Source organism: Oncorhynchus tshawytscha, unplaced genomic scaffold (assembly GCF_018296145.1).
Source record: "Oncorhynchus tshawytscha isolate Ot180627B unplaced genomic scaffold, Otsh_v2.0 Un_contig_766_pilon_pilon, whole genome shotgun sequence".
Classification (NCBI taxonomy): Eukaryota; Metazoa; Chordata; class Actinopteri; order Salmoniformes; family Salmonidae; genus Oncorhynchus; species Oncorhynchus tshawytscha.
The window spans coordinates 2,783,863-2,810,148 of record NW_024609833.1 but is presented as its reverse complement, the minus strand read 5'-3'; the positions used below and the strand labels follow the sequence as shown (position 1 = coordinate 2,810,148).

At 41.6% G+C, this 26,286-nt stretch overlaps 1 protein-coding gene and 1 long non-coding RNA gene across 4 annotated transcripts in view; one reads left to right on the top strand and one right to left on the bottom strand.

The window, feature by feature from the left end:
• The window catches only part of adam9 (ADAM metallopeptidase domain 9), an 89,982-nt gene extending 70,631 nt beyond the window's left edge, over window positions 1-19,351 (bottom strand). Inside the window, exons 1-3 of one of the 3 annotated variants that reach the window (XM_024418381.2) lie at window positions 18,915-19,351; window positions 9,252-9,355; window positions 5,514-5,572 (exon numbers count right to left, since the gene is read on the bottom strand). In XM_024418381.2, coding sequence (XP_024274149.1) covers window positions 5,514-5,572; window positions 9,252-9,355; window positions 18,915-18,999 — 248 coding nt within the window. In that variant the 5' untranslated portion in view covers window positions 19,000-19,351. The remainder of the gene's footprint in view (window positions 1-5,513; window positions 5,573-9,251; window positions 9,356-18,914) is intronic. The other 2 variants (XM_024418380.2, XM_024418382.2) reach the window with 2 other exon arrangements.
• A 518-nt stretch (window positions 19,352-19,869) lies between these two features.
• LOC112248923 lies at window positions 19,870-26,243 on the top strand. Its single transcript, XR_002953290.2, has 4 exons — window positions 19,870-19,969; window positions 23,515-23,630; window positions 23,730-23,846; window positions 26,055-26,243. It is a non-coding gene; the product is annotated as an uncharacterized LOC112248923 (long non-coding RNA).
• The last annotated feature ends 43 nt before the right edge of the window (window positions 26,244-26,286 follow it).

Genomic DNA, 26,286 nt, shown 5'->3' with positions numbered 1-26,286 from the left:
TTTTTTAAAATATTGTTGAAATCCGTTTGCATTCTCTGCAACACCGATTTTAATGGGCTATATAGAGTACCAGTCAAAAGTTGACACCTACACATTCAAGGTTTTTATTTTTTATTTTTACTATTGTCTACTTTGTAGAATAATAGAAGACATCAAAACTATGAAATAACATATGTAATCATGTGAGAAAGTAGCCATCATTCTTGAAAGTAACCACCCTTTGCCTTGACAGCTTTGCACACGCTTGGCATTCTCTCAACCAGCTTCATGAGGGAGTAACCTGGAATGCAATTCAATTAACAGGTGTGCCATGTTAAAAGTTAATTTTTGGAATTTATTTCCTTCTTAATGCATTTGAGCCAACAAGTTGTGTTGTGACAAGGTGGGGGAGGTATACAGAACATAGCCCTATTTGGTAAAAGACCAAGTCCATATTATGGCAAGAACAGCTCAAATAAGAGAAACGACAGCATCATTACTTTAAGACATGAAGGTCAGTCAATTAGGGAAAAAAATCAAGAACTTTTAAAGTTTCTTCAAGTGCAGTTCCAAAAACAATCAAGCGCTATGATGAAACTGGCTCTCATGAGGACCGCTGCAGAGGACAAGTTCCTTAAAGTTAACCGCACCTCAGAATGCAGCCCAAATGAATGCTTCAGAGTTCAAGTAGACATCTCAACATCAACTGTTCAGGGGAGAATGTCCCTTGGTCTGATGAGTCCTTAATTTGAGATTTTTGTTTCCAACCGCTGTGCCTTTGTAGGTGAATGGATGACTTGGTCAGGTTAGTTTTACCCTACCGATGATGTGTTGTTGCAATATTAATAGTAAGGTAAGACTACCACATCGACATCATACATGAGTTCATGTGTGGTTCCCACCGTGAAGCATGGAGGTGGTGGTGAGATAGTGCTTTGCTGGTGACACCGTCAGTGATTTATTTAGAATTCAAGGCACACTAAACGAGCATGGCTACCACAGCATTCTGCAGCGATATGCCATCCCATCTGGTTTGCGTTTAGTGGGACTATAATTTGTTTTTCAACAGGACAATGACCCAAAACACACCTCTAGACTGTGTAAGGGATATTTGACCAAGGAGAGTGGAGTGTTGCATCAGATGACCTGGCCTCCACCTTCACCAGACCTCAACCCAATTGAGATGGGTTGGGATGAGTTGGACCGCAGAGTAAAGGAAAAGCAGCTCAGCATATATGGGAACTCCTTCAAGACTGTTGGAAAAGCATTCCAGGTGAAGCTGGTTGAGAGAATGCCAAGAGTGCTCAAAGCTGTCAAGACAAAGGGTGGCTACTGAAGAATCTCAAATATAAAATATCTTTTGATTTGTTTTAACACTTTGTTACTACATGATTCCATATGTGTCATTTCATAGTTTGGACGTCTTCACTATGATTCTACAATGTAGAAATAAAGAAAAATCCTTGAATGAGTAAGTGTGTCCCAACTTTTGACTGGTACTGTATATCTGCCGTTGATATGGCAATGTAGGAGGATAGAGTACTTTAGAGCAGCCAGGAGCGTGTCTTTGGTAATGGGACGAAGGGCACTCTTTGAAAACAAGAGAAGAACAAGCAAAACGCAGGTACAAGCAAAATGTAGGTACAGTAATGCATGTGAATAATGAAAACACATTAGGGGAAAAAAATGAAAATATTTCAACGCACGCTCAGTAGACCCTTTAAAAACCCTTTATTCATAGGCTACTTTTGGCTGATGATGAGGATAAAAAGACGCACCTATGTGATGCTGCTAAACCAGCCTTGATTAAGGGGAGGATAGGCTGTGATTGGTTTTTAAATCAATATAAACGAAAATGGGGGGAAAGCAATCGTTTATCAATATTCAAAAAGGCACTCGCACATCTGAGCAATTTTTTTTTTACAGGTCATGGTTGAACAAGATGAAGGAAAAAGGAAACCGCACACTGCTCTTGATAGTATCTCTGATCTTTAATAAGCTTACGTTTCGGCTTTTATCCAGCTCTGACGAAGGCCGTGAGGCCGATACGTAAGCTTATTAAAGATCAGTGATACTATCAAGAGCAGCGTAATGTTTATCAATATGAATTTCACTGGCCCAAAAGGCACATCTTTCCTTCCATGGGAACTGTGCATCATGGTTGGATAGGCTGCACTTCCTCGCTCAAAATCCATGTTATTATCAACTGCGTTACCGTTAAGACCTGTTTTTTGTGGCTCTTAAAACATTCACATTCGTGTAGCATGAAATTGTCACTTTTGCGCTCGTTTTTAAGGACACACATCAAATATTGTCACCCCTCCCACCTCGCAATAGCAGACAATTAGCATACGCTCTTTGGCAGGGTATTTTTTTATGAACAGAGCCTATAAGAACAGAACTCTATCATTTAACTGCATCTGTAACTTCTGGCCATGTCCTTGGCTGACAACAACTGAGCTGACAAACTTAGGCCACTGGATATTTGTCTCCTAAGCAAGTAGTGATAACAACTGGAAATTTGTCAACTCTGCATTTCTCTGTCAAAGTGCAAAATTTCAGAAAACCCTCAAGTTTCCCGTGGGGGCAGCTCTGCAAAAGACAAACTACAAGTGTACCTTTGGATTCCGATATCACTATGAGGAAAGCATCACTGTAGCTTTAACAGACTGGTAGTAGAGCACTGTGCCTCTTAGCTATGCAGTGTGCAGGATAACATGGCATAATGGACCTAGCCACAGACCAGCCTAACGCAAATTAATTTGGGGGCTGCTCTGCAACTTTTATAGATGGAACAGAAATGCTGCGGTGTATATTGAATTGCTTCATAAACCATTCCCTTCAAAAGGTCTAATGGGCTGCAGGCCGAGTTGACCACGCGTAGGCCCTTGCACTCATCCCTGGTCGGGAACAACCTGTCACATCACTTGACAGGGGTGCTATTGGACAGTTGCTGAATCCCAAAATCAACCCCTAACCCCTGGTTACTCCTGCAGAAATAATCATAGATATGGTCATTACTGCACCTTGACTTCTAAATAAGCTAGGTTGAGTTTAACATATTGCTAATACTAATTATGAGAGAAACACGACAGAATAGTGGCCGAGTGCCTCTGACCAGAATATCGTCCGCCAAATTCTGTTTATTTTCCAACAAATCCTACATGTAGGGGATTGGGGGCTAGAGATTGATTTTAAATCTGTGTGTGATACTGCTATACTAAAACCCTGTCAATAATCATCTGCATGACTGTTGTTAAAGATATTTAAGGAACACCATTACATTTAATCACTTTAAATTAGATACACAATTTCGACAAGTAGGCTTGGGCTGTATACCGGGATATTTGGAAATAGCCACGGGAAGGTATTTTTTAAATAAATTGCAATATTTGTAGATACTTTAAGTAAATACCTGCTGTCAATTTGTGCAATATGTTAGGAGATAAAGTTTATCGCGTTCTTCATATCACCCGTCACAAACTTCATAACGAAAAATCATTGGTAGTCCCAGTCACGTGGTGTTTGTTAACAAGCACACAACGACGAGATCGGAGCCTTGTGAGTCACTCACTGTTGATCACCTTGTGAGTGCTGCACGAGTTAGAATATGGAATTCACAACTAAACATTTGCCAGCTAGATATCTTATACCTATTAAGTTAACTGTCAAAAATGTTCTAACTGCTCTACAGTTGTGCATTTGGTTAGCTAATTTAGTAGCTAGATGGCGACCGAGCTAAGTGGTTAGCTTCTTCGAAAATCAAGCTTATTTTGGTAACAGCAAAGAATCCCCTCCTGGATCAAGAGCCTTGCTGTCTAATACACTGCTCAAAAAAATAAAGGGAACACTTAAACAACACAATGTAACTCCAAGTCAATCGCACTTCTGTGAAATCAAACTGTCCACTTAGGAAGCAACACTGATTGACAAATTTCACATGCTGTTGTGCAAATGGAATAGACAACAGGTGTAAATTATAGGCAATTAGCAAGACACCCCCAATAAAGGAGTGGTTCTACAGGTGGTGACCACAGACCACTTCTCAGTTCCTATGCTTCCTGGCTGATGTTTTGGTCACTTTTGAATGCTGGCAGTGCTTTCACTCTAGTGGTAGCATGAGACAGAGTCTACAACCCACACAAGTGGCTCAGGTAGTGCAGCTCATCCAGGATGGCACATCAATGCGATCTGTGGCAAGAAGGTTTGCTGTGTCTGTCAGCGTAGTGTCCAGAGCATGGAGGCGCTACCAGGAGACAGGCCAGTACATCAGGAGACGTGGAGGAGGCCGTAGGAGGGCAACAACCCAGCAGCAGGACCGCTACCTCCGCCTTTGTGCAAAAAGGAGCAGGAGGAGCACTGCCAGGGTCCTGCAAAATGACCTCCAGCAGGCCACAAATGTGCATGTGTCTGCTCAAACGGACAGAAACAGACTCCATGAGGGTGGTATGAGGGCCCGACGTCCACAGGTGGGGGTTGAGCTTACAGCCCAACACCGTGCAGGACGTTTGGCATTTGCCAGAGAACACCAAGATTGGCAAATTCGCCATTGGCGCACCGTGCTCTTCACAGATGAAAGCAGGTTAACACTGAGTACATGTGACAGAGTCTGGAGACGCCTATTAAATACTTTTTTCTTTACATAGTTGAATGTGCTGACAACAAAATCACACAAAAATCTCCTGAGGGATCTCCTCCCAGACCTGGACTAAAGCATCCGCCAACTCCTGGACAGTCTGTGGTGCAACGTGGCGTTGGTGGATGGAGCAAGACATGATGTCCCAGATGTGCTCAATTGGATTCAGGTCTGGGGAATGGGCGGGCCAGTCCATAGCATCAATGCCTTCCTCATGCAGGAACTGCTGACACACTCCAGCCACATGAGGTCTAGCATTGTCTTGCATTAGGAGGAACCCAGGGCCAACCGCACCAGCATATGGTCTCACAAGGGGTCTGAGGATCTCATCTCTGTACCTAATGGCAGTCAGGCTACCTCTGGCGAGCACATGGAGGGCTGTGCGGCCCCCCAAAGAAATGCCACCCCACACCATGACTAACCCACTGCCAAACCGGTCATGCAGGAGGATGTTGCAGGCAGCAGTACGTTCTCCATAAGAATATTTCATTCATTCAGATCTAGGATGTGTTATTTTAGTGTTCCCTTTATTTTTTTGAGCAGTGTATTTGTTTTGTACATGATGCAAACTGTGTGTAACATGTTTTATTTACTTGTATAACTTAATGATCTGGGATATCTGTCCTGCAAATAGTTGGGTCAGAGGATGGATAAAATGTACGCAAAGCGCTTGTTAGTATTTAGTTAACATTCTCCATTGGATGTGTACTTGTTAGCGTTGCTAAGCTTTGGATTAGAGGATCAGTGGGGTTTGAAAATAGCGCCCCTTGTATTCAGTGCTGGTATTAACGAATATCCCAGTATGGAGCAAGGTCGGTATGAAGGTATGACAATCTGGATACCGCCTAAGCCTATCTACAAGAGAAGACAAAGGAGAACATGGGAGGGCAATACGTACTCATTCTTCTCCAGGACAACAACGTGCTCTTTCCCCATGGCACTGATGATATAGGACACCTGTAAAAGCAAAGACAACTGGAGTCATTTCAATGCTGGATTTGGATGGACAAACAAAGCGGAGTGGCAGGGTAACTCAGTCATTGGGTGCATTCATTAGTGCACACCGTAGCAAAACATTTTGCAATGAGAAACACGCTGCAACAACAAGTATTTCTTATCGAAAACATTCAGGCTAGTACCTCCCTGTTTCAGGCAATTTGCTTTCAATTGGTTCCTAGTGAATGAACCCAGTACTTAGGTGTGTAACCAACAGACCCCAGAGGAATGAAAGCAAGCAAGTAGTACTTGGATGCCTGTCGATGTATAAACATGGGCTATATGACTCAACAATCAAGGAAAACCAAATAAAAGCAAGAACAAAGCTATTTGTAGATGTCTTCAAGATGCTGTCATTGAAGCTGAGAAAATAGAAGGCAGTGCCCTCGGTCTGGAGTCAGAATTTCTTAATAGGTTAAATGCTGTCTAGCCTAAAAAGGACATTGACAGTGCCTCAGAGGCACTGTGTGTTGTGAAACCCTGTGAAGAGACTAATTTTGACACAGTTATTCCAGTGAATCAGAATCGTCTCTTGGTTACAGATTAATCACTTTCATCGAGGCGCAAACCCTCGAGATGCATTTGAAGGCTGAAAACAGTAAACACTGGTCATCTTGAATGCTCCACCAACAATTTAATAGTTCTTATTTTTTTGAAAGTGTTTTGGTCAATAGACCTTCATCAGGGTTTACAGAGGCTGCGTCCCAAATGGCACCCCATCCCCATTCCCTACATAGTGCACTACTTTAGACCAGGACCCATAGGGCTCCGGTAAAAAGTAGTGTACTATATAGGGAATAGGGTGTCATTTGGGAAGCAGCCTCAGAGGCAAAACAGATGGTTGAACTGTGTAATTGTGCCACTAGTCTCTGACCTTTTAATCATGACATTAGGAGGCTGCAGAGAGGAAGACCAGTTGTAACTGGAGGCAGATTAGTTAGTTTAGTTCTGCTGATGCCAGTCAGTCAGTGCAAGCGTGTGTGCTTGTCTGAGTGAGTGAGTGAATTAGTGACAAAAACATATCTTTCCTTGTTGACAGAGGTAGATGATGAGGTTGGGGTAGGGCAGGGAGATAAGGCCAAAATATAGTATGGTATTTTTCAAATATGATGGTATTTTATGTTTTTGATTAATAAAAGCTCTAAATTTGCTTTATGAGTAGTGTGTGACCCTACAGTGGCAACACATATTCTAAATGATTTCAAATGGGTCTTTCTCCAGTCGGATTGTTTTATATTGTTCAATTCAACCTAAAACCTAAAATAATTTCCTGCATTTCCATCAATTTCTGCACTCATTTGAAACCATTTCCACACTGCCACGATATGGGTAAAAATACTAGGCCTTAGTTTTAACCAAATGTTGCAATTGCGATTTAGATCAAAACACTTGGGTGAACTTATGTAATCATGGAAATAGAATGTTTATTTTAATTCTATAGTTAAAATATAAATAATGGTGGGCACTTTGATTGGTGTTGTTTGACATGACAACAAATGAAAATACCATGGCCACAGGGTAGGATCCAAAGTGATGTTCAGTGTTTCCTAGGGGACCCTATAAATATTTGGCCAAATTAAATCTTTATTTACATAGCCAACATATTCACGCTTCGCCTATTCCTCTTTGATTTAGAAGATACTGTTGCACAAACAACATGCTGATTTAAGCCTCCACCAGTACTGGTATCAGGCTGTATTAGCTAGTTACGTTTGCTCTGACACAGTACTTTTATTAGCTAGTTAGGTAACTGGCGATTAGCATTAGTGGCTGACATGATTTAGCTTAACTTGCTAAGAAAATACGAACTTGTTGTTTGCAGGAGTAAGAAACACAATCTAATATTGTAATTATAGAACGCTTATGGATTTATATTGTCATCGACATTGTTGCATTGACCATGCAGAATGAAATAATGTGTCTCGTGGTCAAGCAACAACAAGTGTGTGTGTATGTGTGTGTGTGTGTGTGTGTGTGTGTGTGTGTGAGAGAGAGGATTCAAGTAGTGGAGTAAACTCTAACCATGGACGTTACACACAGCGTATCACATTTAACAAACCAAACATTCAAATACCGTTATAGAAGGTGAAGTAAAAACCCAAACCGGTCTGTGCATAAATACCAGTATATAGTAAAATACAGTATACTGCCCAGCCCTAGGTTGGGTGTAGGGGACCAATAAAGACAGGGCCAGGTCTGCAGCTGTCAACTTGATTCACTGGCCTTGTATTTACTTGGAAGACCATCATTGTAAAAAAAAAAAAAAAGTTCTTAACTGACTCGCCAGGTTAAATTTAAAAAATATATACATTTTAAAAAATACTCTAGAAAACAGGAGAAAAGCCCTTGTTTGTTTGTGCCATATAGCAGGTGTGACATGAGGTGGAGGCTAACCACAGGTGTTGGTGCTTTTTCAGACTCCTCCTACCCCCCCATAGTGTGTAGGCATCTGTTTCTCACAGATGGTTCCTGTGAAAAATCCACAGCACGGCTGGAGGGAGAAGTTTTGGGATAGGCTAGAGGTGCTCTGGACTGGTGTTCTAGATGCTGTCAATTCCATTCCTTCAGCCATTTTGAGGCTGACTGACATTCCCCTAGCACTGTCTAGCACCCCCCCCCCAGTGCCTTCTAGTCCCAGGATAACTGAGGCCAACACCCATCCAACCATCCACACACCACAGCCAAAAACTGATATTCACCCTCTCATCTTCAACCACCCAGGGTTTATGACTGCAATGCCTTGAGTTAGCAAATTCACCATATTTTAGGGAGTGGGAAGAGATAGACAAGATGACAGAGAGGGTAGAGAGAGAATGTGTCACAAGGCAGTAGGCCAGGTTCGAACCCATGCCGACCGCTAGAGGCTAGACCATCCAAGCCATGCAAATTAATAAACTCCAGTCACTTATGTAAGGGTGCACATACACTACATTTGAGTCATTTTTAAGAGTGGCTTACAGGAGGAACTAGGATTGAGGAACTAGGGTTAAGTGCCTTGCTCAAGGGCAGAGATTTTTCACCTAGTAGGCTCGGCGATTCAAAGTCCATTCCAGCACAAAGATATGACAGAGCTCTTTTGTCTGAACACACCCTCAAAACTTTCACACTCCTTCATACGAAATTCTCACATTTCACCCACTCCTCAAAGTCTCTACGAAAGGGGGGCTGTCTGTTTGGAAGGCAACATGCTCCAACACGCTATCCAGGAAGGAAAAGCAGCTAAGAATACACAACCATAGTAAAAACTCTGGTTCATCCACTGTCTTGAGAGTCTAGAACATAAAACCAGCGACTCCCAGAATTCTCGAAGATGTGACATCACAGACAATCTACAAACAAAATGTGGAGGATGGCTTTTCAGAGTACAAATACTGTAGAGTTCTTTCTTATGCAGAGTTTTCAGAGGTCAGAGTGAATAGGAAGTGGCAGTGGGCTACCTAGAAATATTACCACGCTGACATTTCCTGCCAGAGTTGTTAGAGAGCTGGAGAGGAGAGGGAGAGACAGGGATCCCAACACAGGGAGGGAAGTCAGGAGGAAACTAACTCACTATCAGCACCACACACACTGATAAACGCTGACAGCAAGGACTGAACAGCAGCAACAATGCTTTCTCTCTGTATGTATTGCCGTGGTTTACCTGGTTAGAATCTGAACTATCCATGTCTCTCCTCTGCTTCCCAAAGCGCTTGGGTATGGTGACTTCATATGAGGAGAACTGCGAGGTCTGATGCGATGCTGACCCTACAAGAGGAATAACACCATTATGACTGTTATATTGTGCATAGTATTGCAATAGATCATCAACAGACAGTTACATTAGTCATTTCAGAGGACCATAACAGTAGTCAAAAAGCAGTGTGGTATCAAAGCAGTCATACCTTAGAAATACCACTACATTGCCAATGTGAGAAATATTTTTCAGTCTACGCTACTGTATATGGTCATGTTTATAGCAAATAATTTATTTTCATTCAACTGCTACGTGACCTGAGGCTGTGTGAGTGAGAGACCACTGTTTCACTGGAGGCTTGAGGTCAGGGCAAAGAGCAGGGAAAAATACAGGCATCTTCCATCCCCCTCACAGTCAGGAAAACTGCTCTCTGAAGACAGAGATAGAAGTGCTGATGATGCTAACCCCACACAGTCTCTCCGGCTGCCCGACGTCAAGCATACGTTTGGGCCTGGTTGCCAACACTGCGCTGGCTCACAGCCTGGCCCCTCCTGTGTGAGTGTCCTTCCCAAACACAAAAGGACAACTGACTCTCTTACTTCTTCTCACCTGAGCTGCCTTGTGGGGTGGCCTATAGAGAATGAGTCGTAGAACAAATAGTACTATAAATATTTGCTCAAACTTAACATCTAGCAAATTGATTAATTATTCTTTGAGTTGAAAAACAACAGATTATATAGTAGGCAGATGTACCATGTCTGGTTTTGGGAAAATATTGGTAGATCGTCATCTTAGTTCGGGATGAGAGCAATCCTACACGGAGATACACTTTGTGAGAGATGGACAACAAACAATTACAATCTCTTCAAACAGTAGACAAATAATTTCTGTTGTAGAGATTAGCAAGAAAATAGGTATTCTTTCATTTATTCTGTCACCTGGCTTGTGGGGGTCATTGGTGTTTCCTGAAAAGCTAAATGGAAGGAAAATGCCACACAATCACATAGGGCTACATGATGTACAGTAGAGTCCCAACACTCCGTTCAAGGAAAGGCTAAACTCACTGACAGGGAAAGATGTTTGTAATTAAACAGTGACACATATAAGCAGCTGAGCCCCTAGGACATGTTGCTCAGTTTACAAAAATACTGGTGGATAACAAACATGTGCATAGGGCCTACAAACATGAAATAGGGACTGTTATATGACATATCCTATTCGTTAATGTTAGGCCAAGATGCTGTTTTCCAAACTCTCCAGGTTATATGACAACATAAAAGACAGTGGGTTGTGTGTGAACAGCAGACAGGAATATGATGAGCCTGGTCAACAATAACATTACTGTCTCTTTGGTTCTTTTGTCTAGTAAAGGCCAATGGGTGTGTGGAGATGTAACTGTGTAGTGAAACTCCGCCGGTCACACTTTCCATGGAGTGTCACCTCGTTGCTTCGTGTGGGTTGAAGCAACGGGCCAAGGTTCCGGTCTAGAATCACGGTTTTGACTGCTCCTACAGTCTTGCGTCGGTACTGCACTTTAACTGATGCCCAGTCTAGAAAAACAATTTCCATAGATGGCCACATAGTTTATCTGACTTCCCTATCTTAATATACATTTTCTTCTGTATATTTTGTGCACAAAGGTGATGACTAGATTTATTCCCCATCACTCACAGCCGAAGATATTAACATTTGATAATCAGCCCCAGGCTGTGTCACAACCAGCAGTGATCGGGAGTCCCATAGGCCCAGCGTCGTCCAGGTTAGGGGAGGGTTTGGTCATCAATGTAAATAAGAAAGTTAACTGGCTTGACTAGTTAAATAAAATAAAAAGCCAATGTCTGCCATGTTTTTGGACAACGGAATGTTATCACGGTTCACGCTGCTCCCTGTGCGCATTGAGTGCTAGTGCATGTGAAGTTGTTTATATGCAACTCGGATATAGCCGGCCCCTGAATCGGCATACGCAATCGAGAGTAGACTACGTTGAAAACAATCTCCAGTTCTTCATACCTCAGTGGGTTGGAGGGGATGGTGAGTTCTGTGTTGACGAGTAAAAATGGCAACCTTGTCACATCCTATTGGAGTGTACATCTGTGCTGGATTTTGGAACAATCTACATCTCAATTACTCAACATCCTTACAGGTTTTGAAACGATCAAATTGCCCAGACTGGTGGTTGCATCTTGGACACAAAAAAAAACAACTAACCAAGATCAATGTAACATACAGTAAGGGCTTTGTCCCTGCTCAACACACACTTACATAACCACAACATGCCACTAGGCTTGGTTTATTTGTCACAGAAAGGGGACCTTCACCATTAAATTAATTTGCCTAGCTACGGCCAAACTCTACGCCACACCCATGAACGTTAGTTTCTTCTCCACAATGAGTATTGATCTAGGTACCTCCGACCCTTCAAATGTGAACACTTTGGGGCCATCCGGTTGGTTCAGAAACCAATGGGTTAGGCCAGAACACGTGGGTAAAGCAATGGTTTGAAAATTTGTCATTGGCTTTGAAACTCTGATTGGTTAGACAATCCAATCGCTGATTACTTTTTTTTTTTTAATATACATCATCCCTCATCACCCCTTACAACTTCAATGATGGCAGTCTAACACAGAACCCAAACCGGCTACACGTGTGCGCCATCGTCCATAAATTTATTTTGTCCCCCACACCAAACGTGATCATGACACGCAGCTTAAAATATCAAAACAAACTCAACCAATTATATGAATTTGGGGACCGATCGAAAAGCATTAAACATTTATGGCAATTTAGCTAGTTAATTTGCACATGCTAGCTAATTTGTCCATTTTAGCTAGCTTGCTGTTGCTAGCTAATTTGTCCTGGGATATGAACATTGAGTTGTTATTTTACCTGAAATGCACAAGGTCCTCTACTCCGACAATTAATCCACACATAAAACGGCCAACCGAATCATTTCTCGTCATCTCTCTTCCTTCCAGGCCTTGACTCTTGACTTTATATTGCGATTGGCAACTTCCATAAATTAGGTGCATTTACCGCCACTGACCTCGTTCGTCTTTCAGTCACCCACGTGACTATAACCAATGAGATGGGACGTGGGTACCTGCTTATATAAACCAATGTTGAGATGGGAGAGGCAGGACTTGCAGAGCGATCTGCGTAAGAAGTAGAACTGATTCTATTTTAGCCCTTGGCAATGCAGACGCTGGTTGGCGCGCACGAGCAGTGTGGGTGCAAAAATTTAATGATATAGATTTCTACATTTATTTTGCAAAACGACGCGAGCAATGTAGTCAGCCTGTAAGACTAAAGTATGTAGCGAACGACAGAGCAGCGGAAGAATAAAGTGTGAGTCGTCAAGCTATAAATGAATTCCCTGCATCTAGTAAATTAACAACTGTATGGTAGGCCGATTAGCTCTCTATATCATCACAAACACTGTCCCTACACACTTCCAGTCCCTGCTCACTCCAGTGCCCATGCCATCTGTCCATCCAATGATATTATCTGACTTTATTGATAGTTTTTCCTGCGACAGTGTTTCCTAAAAGTAATAGCTGAACACTCCCATGACCCACCACCACTTCCTGTTGAGGATGCGTCCCAAATGGCATCCCACTCCCTTTAAAGTACAATACTTTTGACCAGAGCCCTCTGGACCCTGGTCAAAAGTAGCACACTATAGAGGGCCATTTGGAACACGTCTCAATGGGCATAGTCGTGTCTGGCTTTGAAGCAAAAGTGGCATTAAGTCCGCAACAAATGAAATTGGCACATTTAGGGTAATATTGAGACAGATAATATTGAGACGGAATATAATATTGAGACGGATGTAGGCTAGACAGAAGATCCGATCCGTTTGCTTACAGCTGCACTAGGTTCAGACAGGCCTCCTGTTTAGATTAAGACACTGCGGAGCTGGCACTTGACATGGCTCAGAAAACGTATCCGAATTGTCCCATTATCCCCCAAAGATTGAACGACGGCAGTTTTCTGGAAAAACTAGCACTTTGTCATCATGCTAAGTAGCAGAATCCACAGCAGCCATTTTTGGAATGGCACTAGAACATAGCGTTGAACAACAAAAGGATAGTCAGCCAATCAAATACATTTTATTTTGACATTTCCACAGATGTAGTCCGCACGGAGCCTGATTGGCTGACTATACTTTGTAGATCAACCCAATGTTTTAGTGCAGGGGTCTTAAACATTTTCTTGCCCAGGGACCCCCTCTCCCTGGCAAACCGGCAACCACCATCAAATATTAGTCAAAAATAAACAATTCCACGTCTTTTATCATCAGGTGAATGATAATAGCAAGGAGAAGTAATCAACATATTAAAATGAATAGATTTGGTAGACAGTGTTGGGGAAGCTACTGTAAAAATATAGTTTAACAAGCTACCAATTACTTCACACTGGAAGTTAAGCTACAATTAAGAAAATATACTTAAATTTTTTACATTTTTAAAGTAGTTCACTACATTAAACTTTTGTGATAAATTCTTAAATCTAAACGTGAAATATCAAAAATACTATAAATTGCAATAACAGATCACACTGGAATATGTTAAAATAGTGTAATTAAGCCTATTAAAACACAAACGGTTTCAAGTGACAATTAGGCAGGTCTGAAGCAGTTTAAACAAAGGTTAGCCATGTGTTTGCAAAAATGTATGTCCAAGTCAAGAAAGCGTACCAGCAGCACTTGCCACACTGGTAGCCTATTCGCAGGTGCTTTTTCAAAGCCTATATCAGATACTCCAGTGAGTAATTGGCTCCAATGAGTAATTTGCTCAACATTATTGCAGAGAAGATATTCCCTTTTCTACTGTAGGTATGGAATTCAAAATGTTTTAATTCAGTTGTTGCTAGCAATATTCATTAAAAAAACATACACACATTTTCTTGTGGACCCCTAGCCCCCGGTTAAATACCCCTGTTCTAGTGCCATTACAAAATGACTGCTGTGGCATCTGCTACTTAGCATGAGGATGAAAAGTAGGGTTGGGAGATATGGCCTGAAAATCCTCAACATTTCTTCCAACTTACAGGCAAATCACAATATATTTACAGTACCAGTCATTCAATTGTTTCTTTATTTTTACTATTTTCTACATTGTATAATAATAGTGAAGACATCAAAACTATGACAAACACATACAGAATCATGTAGTAACCAAAAAAAAGAAAGTGTTAACCAAATCCAAATATATACTATATTTGAAATTCTTCAAAGGAGTCACCCTTTGCACACTGTTATTTCATAGTTATGTCTTCACTATCATTCTACAATGTAGAAAATAGTAAAAATAAAGAACACATACCCATTCAAGGATTTAAAACTTTTGACCAGCAGTGTGTGTGTGTATATAGAACCAGCATGGATTGAAGTATGAATTGGATTGAGCAATGAAAGCCCCACCTTTATTCCGTAGGCTTGGATCTGCACTATGCAGCTGTTGCAAGAGCACATTTTTCACTGGCTGTCCACTGTTTTCAAAAACAATGATTGATAGGCAGCTTAAACTTCTTGAATTCAACCCATTATTGGGTTCAAATACACATTTAGATTTGTGAACAGCCATCCACAACAAGCACAATCCGTAAGGCGCAAATAGCTAAATGAGAGAGCAGCAGAGTGATTCACATCAATGCGCTATGTAGATATCAATATTAAGTGATATCAGTATCGCCGTAGACTACACCATTGCAGTCATCCTTACCTCAGAGTTTATTGAAGTTGGATAATCTTTGGATGCCGACAGCAGTCGCAACTTTGGAAGACATAGCTTGGACTCTAGCCTACAACTGTTATTTTCCCACAATCCATCAAACCCATTTGGTGCGTCATCATAGTGGTCTCTGACTTGTGGTAAGACTTGCTCAGGTGGAACAAACTTAAACTTGCGCCATTTTTCAATGCTGATTTGAATGTCATTGAGAAAACAGAATTTAAAAGTAATCCTCTAGTTTTTCAAAAGTATTTGTAATCTTATTACAATATTTTTTGCTGGTAACGTAGTTACCGTTCTTCGGTAATCCGTTACTCCCCAACCCTGATGCTCCTAACAGTACTTAGTACTGCAATGCTGTACGCAACAAGCTGAGCATTCATTTTCCAGAATCAAGGTTCATTGATACTCTCGTTTTAGTAGTATGCTCTGCACACAATGAGTTGTGTGACATAAAAAGTATCGTTAGAAAGGTTAACTTCCATTTTACAGTAAAATAATGTCTCAATGTGCTTCATTGACCGATTCTGTTAGACCAAACCTCAAATAGCAAGTTGAAACAGCTTGTCAGAGAGGAAGAATTCCTCTCATCATTGTTGTTGTGAGTGGCAGGGGCTTGGTGTGTGCGTGTAAACAGAGAGGAAGAGGCAAGCGAGAGGTTTCACTCTCCCTAAAATCTTTCCAAAACAATCCCAATGCATTTATATGGGTTTATTTTGGACCTAAGCTTGTCGCCTGCCTTAGGGACAACAATTCCTATTGTTAGGGCGGAGACATATGCATCTCATCATTATATACAGATACCTCGTGTAAATGGGAAGGTACACACAGCACAGAATGAGCGAAGGAGATAAGACATCATGAGTGAAAAAAATCTAACTATAACAGCGTTAATTCTTGCAACACAGGAATTTGGAATACCGTGAAAAAACAAATTCTAATTAATCTAAGTAATTCAATATAAATCACCCAGCCCTAACAAAGAGGGAAGTACATTTCTTTTTTTACAGTCTTTCAATCTTCTCTGTTTAACAGTTGGGTTAATGGGACATTTCAATGCCATTTCTCAACCCTGGATAGAGGTACGTTTTCCGACCCATATCTCGCGCCATCTCCACTGTGTGTTAATCTAAACAGGAGGCTTGTTCAACCCTAGTGCAGCTGTAAGCAAGTGGGTTGGATATGCTGGCTAGATGTAAGTCCTTATAAAAGGTGGTAAGATGGTTAAGTGTGTACACAACCCTGTCCAGGCCAACATAGCAAGCTTGGTAATATAGGCCTAAGTGCTGACAGTAGCCTACAGACTTGAAAGTGGACTAATATCACACCTAACCAAGATAACTGTTGAAACTGTTCACTTGTGGGAGTTTGTTAGCTATATCAGGAGTCTTCAACCTTTTCTTTTCCAGGGACCCCTTCCCAGGCAAACCGGCAACTCAGGGACTGTATCACACTTCAGCAAAAACATTAATGTTCCAGTCTTGTCTATACAGGTGAATGACAATGGCAAGGAGAAGTAACTAACATTTAAAAAAAATAGATTTGGTAGACAGTTGGAGAAATATATAGAGTTAACCAAGTTACCAATTACGCTACACTATATATAGTTTACTTAGTTTCTTTGAAAAAGTAGTTCACTACATCCAAACTATTTTCTGATAAATTATCATATCTAAATCTAAAATAAATTACATAGACTATAAATTGCAATAACAGATCACTCTGGTGTCAGGTGTTAACAGAATGTGTAATTAAGCCTATTAAAATACAAACATGGTTTCAAGTAACAATTAGGCAGGTTTGAAGCCCAAAAATAAAAAGGAAATTGCCTACTCACCCAGATCTTATTTTATCAAAACAAATTGAATGCAGTTCCAGTATTTAGCTACACCACTACAACATAAAATGTATTAACTACTGAAAACAATTGCAAGATTTGAATTTAGTTCAACTAACACCAAGCTACTGCAAAGTGTAGTTATATTACAAGTTGAACTACATGCAGTTTACTACTACAACACCGGTAGACAGTTTATTTTGACCTCCCCCATAATTGGAAGTGTAAACTAACATATCTTTCTAACTAATAGGCTAACTCAAAACACATTTTCACTGAGAGCAGCTGTTGAAACAAAGGTTACCCATGTGTTGCCAAAAATGTATGTCCAAGTCAAGAAAGCTTATCAGCAGCACTTGCCACACTGGTAGCCTATTCACAGGTGCTTTTTCAAAGCCTATGTCAGATACTCCAGTGAGTAATTGGCTCAAATGAGGCTAATTTGCCCAATATAGAGTTGATAAATAAAGTTGACATGATTAGAAATAATATATTATCCTATTTTCTACTGTATGTATGTATGCAATTCAAAATAGTTGTTTTTCTGTTATTGCTAGCGATATTCATAAAAACATTCAAATAAAAATATTTTTTGCGGACCCCCAGTTGAATACCCATGAGCGATATGATTGGGTTTATGAGGTTTCAAAGCTTTTGATAGCCTTGGGCTACTATAATTGTACCAATGACACATGGCAATACTCATAAGGCCTTGGTGGTTAATTAAGGTGTTACTAATATAAAACAGCAGTGTAATTTAAAATAACTTGATTCCACTAATTAGGGACTTTTCTTTTAAAGGTGAAACACCAATTCCACTATTGTTGCTCACGCTAATGCTGTAACCAACACACTGGTCAAATAATGACGTCTAGGAAGTAGAAAGCTCATGGTAGCGTAGTTAGCACTTCTATTACTAGACTGGGCCAACTACTTCCATTACTAGACTGGGCTGTGTATCTGTCTGGATTGAGAAAACATTCAAAGCACGTGCAGGGATGTAGTTCAATTGTGTGCAACTGCAGCCCGCAATTCGGGGTGCTCCTGCATGTGGGCATTTATGAATCTGCAGGAACACCCTCGCGCATCCCATTGGTTCCTTCATAAACTCTCCGCCTCGTGCACAACATCTTCATGCTGGTGTGACACTTTTGAATGTGGATCAAAAGGGAAATAAAAATAACATTAACCACCGTGTAACGGAGTCCTCTTTGCTAGCGAGTGGGAGCGATACCGATAGACAGCGTCCTTCGCTCCCGCCTTAACAGGACTACTGGAAAACAGTGCCCGAAAGGCGGGGACGAAGGTCACCCTCTTCCGGTCGCCCCCTGCCTCTCGCTAGTACAGCAGGCAGGGGCAGGAGCGACACTGTGCTAGCTTACTAGGTAACTAGCACACGGTGTCTCCCCCGCTTACCGCTAACTACGCAGGTATACATGAGGCACGGGCGACACGTGAGCTAGCTAACAGTACTAGCAGACAATGTCACCCTCGACCCCCACCTACTGTGTACCAGTGTCCTCCTTAGGAGTAGTTGGCTAAGCTAGCACAATATCATTCGCTAGACAGGCAGGGGCACTACCAGTGTGTAGTAGATATAGCTAGTTACCGTCTTGTCCCCCCTCCCCCTCTTCTTCTGAGGTGTATCAGCGGTTGGCATCCAACATTATGGTGCATTAGCGTCTACTGTAGTGGACCGTCCATGTACTAGTGTCATAGCTTAACAAGTTACCAATATTAGTATAAAGAGGGGTTCCTACAGATGCAGGAACGCCCCTAATAGCGGGCTGCAGTTGCACCCTTCTCATATAGTTAGCCAAATTCTAGAATCCCTCTTGCTACATAAGTAGCGGTCGTTACCACATTAACAAAGTAATAAACCACGACTATTACCCCTCTTAAAATTATGAGCCAAAAGCAACATTTTATATATACATTTTTACGATAGACAAATTTGGACTTTGGGACTGTGCTATCGACTGGAAACCTAGAATATCCGAGAAGGAAAGCCGCTCGGGCTATGTTGTAGCCGTTACTCGCCATAATTTAACGTTCACTCACCCTCGCTGCAGTCGCCAAGCCCATTGAGTAAAGCGATGACACAAATTGCTTTAAAGCACGGATGGGACAATAATGGCATACCCATGTTTATCTAATTGTCAACAAAATATCGAAGTAGGGATCTTCTTATCCAGGCGTTGCCTTCCAAGCAATTACGAAGTGCCTTCTCCACATTCTGTAAAAATCCTTTAGACAATTACCTTGCCATATCGTAACAACTATTGCTAGCTCACCAACAAGCAACTGCTTTACTGCTGCTGGCTTTGGCTCTTTTCAGACGATAGATCTAGCAGGATCGCATGATCAGTGACTATAATAGTGAAAAATAATGCAGATTTACTAATCTTTTTTAATCGAGTTTCGTTTTAGATCAAATGAGTCCTAATGTCATATCCAGTAAACCCGAATAGAATGGATAAAACAGCGCATGCGTGTTGATGCGTCAGACTTTGTAGTGCGGTCGTCACTAGCTGCCAGTAAGTCATATATCCCTCCCATTTATAACCCATAACGCTGATCTCAAATGAAGACCAAAAAGTATGTTTTTTCTTGAAATTTTACGATATACACTTGACTTTGTGGCTGTGTTATCTAGTGGAAATCCCTAGGCGCGTACCAACCAAAATAACATAGCTCGTCTGTGACAGTTGCATGCACTAAATTATGCACTCCTACGTGCATAATATAACTACTATTAAAGGTTTAGGTAACAGTGATCCTGGAGTGTCGCTGGCACTTGATAGTTTTGATATAACCAACCTGAAAAACCAGGTGTGCTGAATTTAGGCAATTAGAGAACTGATCAATAAGCCCAGTTTGTCTGGTGCGTTACTTAGTTGGAAGAAAACTGCAATACCTGCGACACTCAAGGAACAGGGATGCCTACCACAGAAATATCTACGTGTTTAGTAGGACCAGTTCTTTGTTGCTTGTCCCTTGAACTCAGCCAATGGCTGAGCAGAGCAGATGTCAGAGACATTTTCTGATTCTCCTGCCGGTTTCCCCTAGATATCACAATCACAAAGTCATAATTGGCTACAGGAATGTACTGTTTGGTGAGTTTTAAAATCAGATTTTAAGGAGATCATTTGTAGAAATGGGCGGGGTTTAGCCATAATTATGACTTGTGGCAATGTTAACTAGTGACGTCCTTCGCTGCCTCCTTTTTTGTCTTTATTTATTAACAAACATTAACAAAACAAAAGAGGAATAGTCACATGCAAAAACGCAGACATAACATTCATCACATTGCCAGGAATCCTACACAAACAAATCATATTAATTAATAATACTACAGGTTGATTGCGTTGTTTTTCATTTAGATAAAGTAGTCCCATATTGTTTAAATTAATTTACAAAGTGAATCAGACAATTTGCATTTGTGAATATGAAATGTACCCATTATTATTAGCAGTTGAAATAAATATACATCCATATCAATATCAGAATTTCTGAAATAAATCATCAAAACAATTAAATTGTTTATGTTCTGTTTTCTTTATAACAAAGTTGTGTATATCAATCCAAAAATTCTACTATAAATATAGAAATCACACAGTATCAAAATTCAGCTTGACTCTTTCCTAACAGGTTTCACAGGATACATTTAATGTAACATTTTAAATGAAACTTCCTTTACCTTGTTACTGATACAATATTTTTTAGGAATCTTCCATTCTTTAGTCAAGTGATTTTTTCTTTTTTTTCTTTCATCTTTATTTAACCAGGTAGGCCAGTTGAGAACAAGTTCTCATTTACAACTGCGACCTGGCCAAGATAAAGCAAAGCAGTGCAACAAAACACAGGGTTACACATGGGATAAACAAGCATACAGTCAATAACACAATAGAAAAATCTGTATACAGTGTAGGCAAATGAAGTAAGGAGGTAAGACAATAAATAGGCCAATAGTGGTGAAGTAATTACAATTTAGCAATTTACACTGGAGTGATATATATGCAGATGAGGATGTGCAGGTAGAAATACTGGGTAGCAAAAGAGCAGAAAAACAAAAACAAATATGAGGATGAGGAAGATAGCTGGTTGGATGGGCTATTTATAGATGGGCTGTGTACAGCTGCAGCGATCGGTAAGCTGCTCTGACAGCTGACGCTGAAAGTAAGTGAGGGAGATCTAATTCTCCAACTTCAGTGATTTTTGCAATTCGTTCCCGTCATTGGCAGCAGAGAACTGGAAGGAAATGCGGGCAAAAGAGGTGTTGGTTTTGGGGATGACCAGCAAAATATACCTACTGGAGCATGTGTTATGGGTGGGTGTTGCAATGGTGACCAGTGAGCTGAGATAAGGCAGAGCTTTACCTAGCAAGGACTTATAGATGACCTCTAGCCAGTGGGTTTGGCGACGAATATGTAGCGAGGACCAGCCAACGAGAGCATATAGGTCTCAGTGGAGGGTAGTACATGGGGCTTTGGTGACAAAATGGATGGCACTGTGTTAGACTGCATCCAATTTGCTGAGTAAATTGACATCGCCGAATTCAAGGATCAGTAGGATAGTCAGTTTTACAAGGGTATGTTTGGCAGCATGAGTGTTTCGAAATAGGAAGCCTATTCTATTTTTAACTTTGGATTGGAGATGCTTAATGTGAGTCTGGAAGGAGAGTTTCCAGTCAAGCCAGACCTAGGTATTTAGAGTTGTCCACATATTCTAAGTCAGAACCGTCCAGAGTAGTGATGCTAGTCGGGTGGGAGGGTGCAGGCAGCAATCAGTTGAAAAGCACGCATTTCGTTTTACTAGCATTTAAGAGCAGTTGGAGGCCATGGAAGGAGTGTTGTATGACGTTGAAGCTCGTTTGGAGATTTGTTAACACAGTGTCCAAAGAAGGGCCAGATGTATACAGAATGGTGTCGTCTGTGTAGATGTGGATCAAAGAATCACCAGCAGCAAGAGCGACATCATTGATATATACGGAGAAGAGAGTTGGCCCGTGAATTGAACCCTGTGGCACCCTCATAGAGACTGCCAGAGGTCCGGACAACAGGCCCTCCGATTTGACACACTGAACTCTATCTGAGAAGTAGTTGGTGAACCAGGTGAGGCAGTCATTAGAGTGTTGAGTCTGCCGATGTCAATCACCATATACTAAGAGTCAAAAGCCTTGGCCAGGTCAATGAAGACTGCTGCACAGTACTGTCTTTTATCAATGGAGGTTATGATATCATTTAGGACCTTGAGTGTGGCTGAGGCACACCCGTGACCAGCTCAGAAACCAGATTGCATAGCGGAGAAGTTACGGTGGGATTCGAAATGGTCAGTGATCTGTTTGTTCACTTTGCTTTTGAAGACTTTAGAAAGGCAGGGCAGGATGGATATAGGTCTGTAACAGTTTGGGTCTAGAGTGTCACCCCCTTTGAAGAGAGGAATGACCGCAGCCGCTTTCCAATCTTCAGGAATCTCAGACGATACGAAAAAGAGGTTGACAGACTAGTAATACGGGTTGCAACAATAGCGGCAGATAATTTTAGGAAGAGAGGGTCCAGATTGTCTGGGAATTAGTGCTGCAGGATGCACATTTCTGTTTGAAAAGCTTGTTTACAATGAGATATAAACCAACCTAGATAATCCTTCTGCTGTGGACAATAAAACCCAACCACATAACCTAGCAAGAGGATGAAAAGTAGGGTTGGGCGATATGGCCTAAAAATCATCTCAATTTTTTCTAATTTATGGGCAATTCACAACTTAGATAAACCTTTAGCTTTGGACAATAAAACCTGAAATTATAATGAAATATCTCTCAGTAACCAGAGGTTCCATTTCTTTGTTTTCTCAATTGAGTACCACAGTATAAGTTATAATACCCATAAAACCAAATGTTTTTTTTCACCATACATTTTTCCATCTGGGATTTTAGAACTACTTCATACCAGTGTTGCCAATTTAGCGACTTTGTCGCAATATTTAGCGAGTATTCAGATCCCTCTAGCGACACATTTTCAAATAAATCAACTAGCAACAAATCTAGCCACTTTTTCGGGTGTTATTGGAGACTGAAGTGAAAGCACATATTTTTCTTACTCTTCTCAACGAGCAGCGGCTGCCGTGGGTCCCACCCCCATCCCAAAGCACTCACAAGCGGCTCAGTCCAACAGCAGCAGTCCCTCCCAGCTGCAGTCAGAGCAGGAGATGTTCAACCCTCCGCGTCCAGACTGCAAATGAATTGCGCATGCGGGAAGCCACTGCTGGCTGATCCCGCCCTGGCTTACATTCAGGGCGGGATGTAAATGTAAAATGTTTGTCTAAAATAATTCATTGCACAAAAACAAATCACTGCATTTGACTCACACACCCTCAGTCACTTACTCACCTTGTCCACTGTGTGTGTGGATCTGTGACATAAGCTAAACATGTCTCAGTCTAAACTGTACACTCAAAAATACAGAAATGAGTGGGAATCAAACCCTGAATTCAACGGCTGGTTGAAGCCGTTTTTGGGGATGATACACGGGCATATTGCCTGTATTGTAAGGCTGATTTCTATGCCAAACCGACCGTGGACAATGTGTTTTCTGTCCAGATAAATATTGTGATACAGCATTGAAAAGACCTACCACTGACCAAATGTCTCTTTGTTTTCCAGTCCCAACCGGAGCGCATCCTCAGACCAGCCGGTGCATGGACATCCTGTGCCAGTGTGATCCGAGCGCGAGCGTCCAGTTGTGGAGACTACAGCACATCGAGCCTATGGATTGACAGGTCAGTAACTCATCAAGTATGATACAATATTGTGTAAAACATTGAATTTGTAAATGTATCAACATTTTTACTTCATGTCCCCTTTTCGCAATGTTTTAGACATGAGGTGTAATATGCGGAACATCAGGCTCACACCACAAGAAGCAGTGCATGAGCAACTCCACCTTCAGCAAGGAGATCTGCTGGAAGTGGTGTACTCGCTCTCTCACTCTGGGGGTAAGACATCAATTTAAAAACATCACAGTTAAAGTTAACTACATTACTTCAGTTGGCTGCTTTGAGCAAAACTTGTATGTAATATAACCTATTATGGGAGCATAGTGTGTGTGTATGAACTATGAAAACAGGTACTGACAGGAGGAGCAATATGAGTCGGGCAGAGGTCATCATGCTGGATGGGGATGGTGGTGGAGGCTTTGGTGGTTCACACAATAAAGAAGCAGTGTCCCTTCCAGTGAAGTGGAGCTGACCTTGGACCTGGTGCCAGTAAGGATGGTCTCCTTGATATAGAAATCCTTCAACTTCAATGCCTCTTCAATGTTAAGGTCCACCGCACCATCGGGAGACTTGACGTCCACCACTGCTGTGGTGCCCACTAGACCATCCGGTGAGGCAACCAGGATCCCAGGGGGGATCTTCGAGGCTATTCCATGATCTTCAATTCGGAGCTCTAGAAAGAGGCCTGAGTTCCCGACTTGGAATTCGATCACTGAAAACGTATTTTTGCAGTCGGAGCTCCCTGTCTTGAACTCACTGAAGTCAGAGATTTCCCAGTTCTGAGTTTCCAGTTGTTCTTAAAGCGGCAGAAGTCATGCTGGATTGACAGGATGTCCAATGTATTCAACCTTTTCTGGCCCATGGTGTTGCATGTGAATGTTTATCCTTTTAAAGCTTGGAAATGAGACCCTTAAACCCAGACTTGGACCACACACCCTTTCCACTGAATAGCAGGCTAGTGATAGCTTTGCAACACAGTTAGTTATTGATTCCTTCCAAACCACTCATTGTTAAATTTGCAATTTCCAACTTGTTGTGTAATGTTTATGTCCAATGGCTGACGAGCAATGATACGTTTATCTATAATTTCTCTTTATGTGACAAGGATTGAAAAGGATTTTCCAATAGATTCATGATGACGGGTTGTCTAGCTTGCTAGCTAAGATTTTGAAAGTATGATGTTGATATGTTCAGTCAAATCAAAGCAACGGTAGATAAGTGATTTGACGTCATTTCATCTGTAGCCATTGACTTTGAGCCTTCTTGGATGGGCACTTCTAATGTAACTCTATGGCAGCACCTTCGGCCACCCCTCATAGCCTGGTTCCTCTCTAGATTTCTTCCTAGGTGTTGGCCTTTCTAGGGAGTTTTTCCTAGCCACCGTGCTTCTACACCTGCATTGCTTGCTGTTTGGGGTTTTAGGCTGGGTTTCTGTACAGCACTTTGAGATATCAGCTGATGTAAGAAGGGCGATATAAATACATTTGATTTGATTTATCTGGCAGTCCGACTAACAAGGGTTTGGAGGATGCCTGGAGAATGCTACCTGCCCCAAAGCATAGTGTCAACTGTAAAGTTTGGTGGATGAGGAATAATGGTCTGGGGCTGTTTTTATGGTTCAGGCTAGGGCCCCTTAGTTCCAGTGAAGGGAAATCTTAACGCTACAGCATACAATGACACTCTAGACGATTCTGTGCTTCCAACATTGTGGCAACAGTTTGGGGAAGGCCCTCTCCTGTTTCAGCATGACCATGCCCTCTCCTGTTTCAACATGACAATGCCCCTGTGCACAAAGTGGTGTCCATACAGAAATGGTTTGTCGAGATCGGTGTGGAAAAACTTGTCTGGCCTTCACAGAGCCCTGACCTCAACCCCATCAAACACCTTTGGAATGAATTGGAATGCCAACTGCGAGCCAGGCCTAATCGCCCAATATCAGTGCCCGACCCTACTAATGTTCTTGTGGCTGAATGGAAGCAAGTCCCCGCAGAAATGTTCCCACATCTAGCGGAAAGCCTTCCCAGAAGAGTAGAGCCTTTCTCCTATAGAGCTCAATTTTTATGGAATGGTCTGCCTATCCACGTGAGAGACGCAGACTCGGCCCACAAAATGCGCTGGCTTGGCTACCTAGAACTTTTCATTCCACATTATTGATGGAAATTATATTTTTTAATTACAGGTGCATACTAGATGATGCACCCTGCATAAAGCAAGCTCAGCCCTATTTGTTCTATTGTCCAATTGCAGTTGTTGTGCAACCCCCTGCTCCTTTAGTCTCAAATTCATTCAACAATTACAAGATTGCTGTAGTTCGACAGGTCTTTCATCTGCCCTCGGGTTTCAAGTTGGAAAAACTCATAGCCCACTGAGTGTTTTACAATGTTATGGTTGGAAAACTGTCCAATAGAGACCTTTCACTATTTACAGGAGTTCAGCGATCCATACATCAGAACCAGCATCATGCCACTATGAGGCTGAACAAGAATTGTTCCACTGCACCAGGTTACAGAGGGATGACACATTCACTCGACATCTAGACTGAGTACACTTTTACAGTCATTCCATGTTTGCTTCATGCATTATCATCCTGTAAAATAAAGTTAATTTTGTACATGCTCTTGGTTTTCTTTACCTTTACATTAGTAAATGTTGCATTACA